A 6,451-nucleotide genomic window follows, 5' to 3' on the forward strand; every position below is an offset into this window, starting at 1 on the left:
AGATCAATTGTGTTAATACAGTATGTCAAAATGAAAACATAACTGTAAATTCAGACACGTGAGGTTGTGCTGAAAAGGATGACACCAAACAAAGTAAAATGTGGAGGGAAAAGTAGTTAAAAATGGCCAATTATACCATGGGCCCCAGAGGGTTAAACGTTTTTTAAAGTAACGTAATAGTTACTTTTCAAGTAATTAATTACTTTTAGAATATCAGTTACTAACTCAGTTACTTTCTTGAAGAAGTAACTAGTAACTATAATTAATTACTTTTTCAAAGTAACTTGCCCAACACTGCTGAAAAATCACTAAAAACGAGTCAAATATTAAACACATCAAAACGCAGCAGTTCAGTCATATTAAAATTACAACTAATGGCCATAGGAAACTTTTATTAGCTGAGGAAAAAAGGAAATAAAATAAATTATTCAGGGTTTATTTTAAGCTTTTCAAAGTTTCAGTTTTAGTTCAGATTTTTCTTTTTTTTTTGTTGGAATGTGTTGTTAGTCAAAACTTCGAGACAATTTAAACTTCTGTTATATTGCCAAAGCACCATTCTGATGAAAACACAACATTTGACTCCCAGCTTCTAGTTTCCAGCCCCGTGTTATTTACAGTAGTAACATCTCTCACGTGAACGCGTTAGATGCTGAACACAAGTTTACGCATGTAGGTTTTTACAGGATAAACAGGTTTATTACAGTCAAGTCTGTAGCTGTACACTGACAAACACAGATACCACAGATGTTTCAGAGACATCACTTTAAAACCGGGAATGAAAATGACTTTCATTTTACTACTGTGTATATCAGCCTAACATCATAAAACATGATGAGTGATGCAGTAATGCACTTTGGTATTTTGGATATCTGAAGTATGTTAGCGTCATACTAGATCTTTTTCTGTTCCTTTCTTTATGGAGCACCTTTTTGATCTCCTTTCAAGTAAATATGGCCCCATCCAAATTCAAAAAACCAACAAGGTGGCTGCTAATACAGTGTCTAAAACCACTAGATGATGATCTGTCTTTTATATACAGTTTGTGGCAGCTGTTCCCAAACTTAACAGCTTGCACACATAAAATTCATCCTCCCAGCAGAGATTATTTAAATACAGATAATTCAACCTCATAGTCAGTGCAAAACCTATTTACTGCATACTCCTTTGGTAAGTTGTGTTTGTTTGCAGTAGTGCTGTTGCTCACGTTACCTGTGAATGCTGAACACAAGGTTACGCATGTTGGTTTTTACAGGATAAACAGGTTTATTACAGTCAAGTGTGTCGCTGTAGACGGACATAACACAGATGCCACAGATGTTTGAGACATCACTTTAAAACCGAGAATGAAAATGACTTTCATTTTCCTCAACACCTGAGCAGGGAGGCTGATGACATCTACTGACTGGTAAATAACCAAACTCAATCTTTAATCCTGTGTTCCTGTGTGACATTACATTTTGTATTGTATTTACTTTTGTTAAAGAATTTTATTTATTTTTCTTCTTTACTGCATCTCAAAGCTAAAAGCAGGCTGTTTCTTTGAGCTAAATCTCCTGTTTGTTGACTGTTTAAGGGAATTACATGGGAGCAACTGCGAGAGGAAAAAGCTGTGCGAGATGCACATTTGACATTAAATCAGAACATGTCGGTAAAGCACAAATGCCTGGCCCTCGATGAGAATCTCATTTACCAGTGAAACTGAATGTGTAAACAATGTCAGGTTTTACTGTTCTGGTCATAGCTGTTTCATTTCATTTCATTTCATTTTTATTTATTTCACACTTGGTACTACAATCAAACAAAACAACCACATCTTCTGTCAACAAAACACAACAACCATGTGTGAAAAGGAGCAGGATGTTATTTATTAAAGTTTGTCAATGAGTTCATTAGATTTCTGTTTACTGTGCCGTCTACATCCACAGATTGAAGTGCTAATGTCTCCAAAGTCTATAATGTACTGCAGTAACTGCAATAAGAAAGAAGATGAGGGTTTTTTTTCCAATATCACTTTATTTTTACACCAGTTTCTGTTCTGAAAAAGCAAGCAGCATAATTAAGAACGTGTCATTGGCATGAAAGCTCACGTTTATGAGAAACAAGTGGAGTGTCTACGCCCAAAAGCAAATACAATTTCCTACAAGGCATTCTTCTTTTAGACAAAGAAACTCACAGTGAACCACTGTGTCTCATCTTAATTAGTTTCACACTATCTGAACATTAAAATGATCGATTCAAAGTTTTTCCAGATCATCTATATCCAAGCAGCCTCTCCTAATAATTCTGCTCCTAAAGCACAAAAGAACAACCGAAACAAATCAAGATGGTGTCTTCTGAAGTTTGTCTTTTTACCACCAACTCCTCTCTTAATGTCGGCACATGAAGTAGGAAAATAGATCATGAAATAGCAGTGTGAGGCCGGCAGATCACATCCTCCAGTGCAAGGGGAGTTTTTGATGTCCATCACAAACATTAATGAAGAAAAATAGTTTAAATGAAAAGTGAAACTAAGTGTTGAAGACTTGTTTTTAACACAGGGATTATAAATGTGCATCCTGTGAGCCAGAACCACCAGTGGTTCCAGTTTAGCCTGCAGCATGCCTTAGCAAAGGATGGAGACGTATTTATAGCTCTTGATACATTGTTTGAATCCTAAAGACAAATAGTGGTGCTGGTTAGTCATAAAATACTGCACAAGTAAACCACTGTGATCTGCAAACTGTAATGGAAGCAGTGGAAATTTATTTTATTTCAAATGTTCTTCTGACGTCACACATAAGACATCTCATACTGTGGATAATTGTTTAAGCTTTTTTAACTTAGGTCTGTTTTGACTTTTAACGGAAGACAAAAATGTTGTGTTTTATGAAAATGTTCAGCTGTTCATAGGCGAGATTTCGTTGTTTGCATGATGCAAAAACAGCCTTAGAGGTAATCTTCACAGACACAGTGATGAAAGGCTCTAGTGAATACTTGAGTTAAAGAATATGTCTGAGATCAGTACTTATGAAATTGATTGTATACAAGACGGGGAAAAGCCCATCCAAACCCCTGAGCATGATGAAATGCAGCACGCAGAGGCAGGTGCAAGAACAAAAGGTGAGCACAAGAAACAAACAGATGAACTGACAGCTGACAAGGAGGACGCAGGACTCTATACACGTGTGGAATGGGTGGGGCAGACAATCACAAAGGGCCCGAGTGGAAGCTCCACTATATGTTACTGTAGGGCGGGGTAGGGAACTCCAGGCCTCGAGAGCCGGTGTCCTGCAGGTGTTAGATGTGTCCTTGATCCAACACAGCTGATTTAAATGTTAAACTACCTCCTCAACATGTCTTGAAGTTCTCCAGAGGCCTGGTAACGAACTAATCAATTGATTCAGGTGTGGTGACCCAGGGTGAGATCTAAAACCTGCAGGACACCGGCTCTCAAGGACCAACGTTCCCTACCCCTGCTGTAGGGTCTTTACCTCACAATATAAAGTACATTGAATTGAATTGAATTGAAATGAACTCCCTCATCAGTGTAGTATATATCATGCATACATAAAAGTATGCAGTACTTGGATACTTATAGCATTGTATTGCTATTATTGTCGAGACCCCCCTTATCTAAAGCTGACCTTTGCATTTGCTCGTGAGCTCTGGGTGGTAATAAAGGAAATAACTGTGATGCTCTTGTACTCCACCAGGCTGCTGCACCTGGACTTCCACAGAGCGATCTAAAAGAGGCAGACTGGAAGCAGTGCAGAGGTGCACAAAGAGACCACCTTGAAGGGAAATCAAGTCTAAAAAATAGGTATGATTTTTTTTACTTGTACGGGCAGTTTTCCACTTTGTAACCACACATTCTATTTTTTCTAAGAATGTCTTGGGCAGGAGAAGTTGGAAAAGGTTACCAAAGATATTGTAAAATATATCCTTAAGTCACTTTGCATTATATCTCTCACATTCAGTCTGAACACACTTTCATACGTCTGACTGGAAGATTTATGACTTTAGTTTGCCTAACTAGCTTGACACAGCCATGCCTCTGCTAGTAGTGTCACGAGAGCTGACATGAGATTTTAAACCTTTTTGTTGTGTGCACATGTGAGGGCACATACATATAACTTGTGGAAAACTGCCATGTAGGGCCTTTAGCGGGCTGTATGAATAAGCGAAGAGGAAGTGACATATTGAGAATATTCGACAGTACAGTGCACTCCAGGCAGTCGCTGTTTCGCAGGTTTGGGCCCTGGAGCCCTTCTTCTGTGCCTGTAGCAGCCAGACAGCTAAAACCATTCTTATAGAAGTAAGTATCGGGGTCAACTGTACTGGGGTGGGGGTCGTGGACTCAGATCCCACCACCCTTTAGTCGTTCAGGGCAGCCTGTGCACTTCTTCAGCCCTACATAGCGGGGCTAATAGCCCCTTACACACATACTTTCCAAAAGGATAAAGTTTGTATCAGGTTCAGCTCAGTTTAGTTCAGTCTGTTTGAGTTTACTTCACCGTAGCACCATTACAGTCACGTTAACTGTTTTACTTTCTGTGCAGCTGATCATGGACTACGCTGAAGGTATCTTGTCGCTTACCACAACCATCAAAAAGATGGCTGACACTATGAAATCCAATAAGGAGCGCTGCAGAAGGATTACAGAAAGAGTCAAAGCTGTGGAAAGGCTGGTTTTAAACATCACACAGAGTGATCCAAGCCAAATATCTGATACTGTTGATGGAGCTCTGAGGGAACTCTACGTCATCTTGAATTCTGCCAAGGATCTGATAGCAAAATTCTCACAAACCAAGTCTGTTAAGACCTTCTTCAAGGCTGGAAACATTGAAGAAAAGTTCAGCGAGGTGAACCAAAGGCTCACAGAGAACTTCCAGGTCCTTTCTGGTGCTCTGCAGATTGAGCACACCACCATGCTGCAAAAGGTGTATGAAGCTGTTTCAAAACAAAGTACTGAGGAAGAGGTTTGCAGTATGATGGCTAATACTAGTCTCACACCCCTGATGCTTCCCTCTTCTCCAGTGTCAAGTCCCACAGCTTCTATATTTCCCCCTTCTCCAGTGTCACGCCCGCTATATCCTGAGCTTCCTCCCACACCTGTGTCCAGTCCTACAGCTTCTGTGCTTCCGCCTCTTCCAGTGCCCAGTCCTATAGGTTTTATACTTCCACCTGCTCCATTGTCCAGTCCTACAGCTTCTATGAGTCAGCCTGCTCCGTTGTCAGGGTCTCTATATCCTCAGCTTCCTCCCACACCAGTGTCTAGCCCTACAAATCTTATACTTCCCTCCATGCCAGTGTCTGCACCTTTTGCAGCCCAGCCTCTCTACAATACTACAACATCTCACTTTATCGTTAACAACAACATAGCCTCCACCCCTGTCATTCAAGCCATTTCCCAGGGGTCAGTCACTGACAACGCGAACACCATGCCTGTCTTCAGAACTGTTCGCTCAAAACCCACCAGCTCATGTGGTCAAGAAGCTATGTTAAACTAAAAAAAACCCACAAAGGTTTTTCTAAGGAAGTTTGTTAAACTTGTTTACAGTTAAGAATGAAACTAAACATAAGACTGCAGTCAAGGTCAATTTGGGACCATCTTGCAATGGGTTCACATCAACCACATCATGAGCGAAGCCTTCTTTTCGATGTCAGCTACACAGTTATGCTGAGTTTTGTGACTATTTGGTCATTTTAATCTTTAAAGCGGACCCATTATCACTCATTTGTATTTGTCTGTGTTTCTCCTGATTGGCTGCCATTGTGAACAAAGTTGGTGCAGCTGGTGGCTGGGACTTCTGCCCGACACGACCTTATTAGGGTTATACCCTCTCACTGGTGTCACATGCAGCAAAGAATAGAAAAAACACCATGTGAAGCATCATGAAGGCTGAGCTTTGTGCTCACAGAGATTACTTGTACTTACCCAGATCATCATTTGAAACTTTGGTTTAAAAGTTTAAAATGAGCATCCACCATCAAAACGCGATATATAAGTGGTCACATCTGACTGCAAAAAAACAAATATACAAGCAGCTAAAATGCAAATATTGATGCTCTAAGTGACAGCATGGTGTGTCTTTACATCTTTTATATACAGTCTGTGGTTACGACTTAATAAGGCAATTTTATGATTTTAAAAAATCCAGAAAGGCTAGCAGCTAATAGATAATAATAAAAAGAGTTGTGAGTACTTTGTTTTGGGAAAATATCTTCTTAAATTGGGGGGAATCACTTCTGTAATCTCTCCTGAAACGTCTTCAGCCTGTACAATAGTTATGCTTGGTGACTGGGAAATAGTGAATGTAACTTCAGTCTTGGAAAATTGTTTCGTGTAAGAAACTAGTGCAAGTAGCTTCTGTTGCTTTCTGTTGCATTTCTTTTCAGTTTGATATATTTTGCTTTATTATTCTTAAGTAATTTACAACTTCTTTTGCTGGTGAACCTATAATAAATCATT

At 39.6% G+C, this 6,451-nt stretch overlaps 1 protein-coding gene across 2 annotated transcripts; it reads left to right on the plus strand.

Moving 5' to 3' along the window:
• The first annotated feature begins 1,359 nt into the window (after positions 1-1,359).
• On the plus strand, positions 1,360-6,451 carry LOC309709712 (uncharacterized protein). 2 transcript variants are annotated; one of them, XM_082538496.1, is made up of 3 exons: positions 1,360-1,405; positions 3,693-3,799; positions 4,539-6,451. In XM_082538496.1, the coding sequence occupies exon 3, from the start codon at positions 4,545-4,547 to the stop codon at positions 5,487-5,489; it is 945 nt and encodes a 314-aa protein (XP_082394622.1). In that variant the 5' UTR covers positions 1,360-1,405; positions 3,693-3,799; positions 4,539-4,544; the 3' UTR covers positions 5,490-6,451. The 2 variants fall into 2 exon arrangements, with proteins under 2 accessions (XP_082394622.1, XP_082394623.1); XM_082538497.1 differs by lacking the exon at positions 1,360-1,405 and adding an exon at positions 3,360-3,457.

Source organism: Aulonocara stuartgranti (genome assembly GCF_965226115.1).
Source record: "Aulonocara stuartgranti genome assembly, chromosome: 7".
NCBI classification, from domain to species: domain Eukaryota; kingdom Metazoa; phylum Chordata; class Actinopteri; order Cichliformes; family Cichlidae; genus Aulonocara; species Aulonocara stuartgranti.

Coding starts and splice junctions, on each gene's coding strand:
- LOC309709712 (XM_082538496.1), top strand. CDS start 4,545: ATGGACTACGCTGAAGGTATCTTGTCGCTTACCACAACCATCAAAAAG.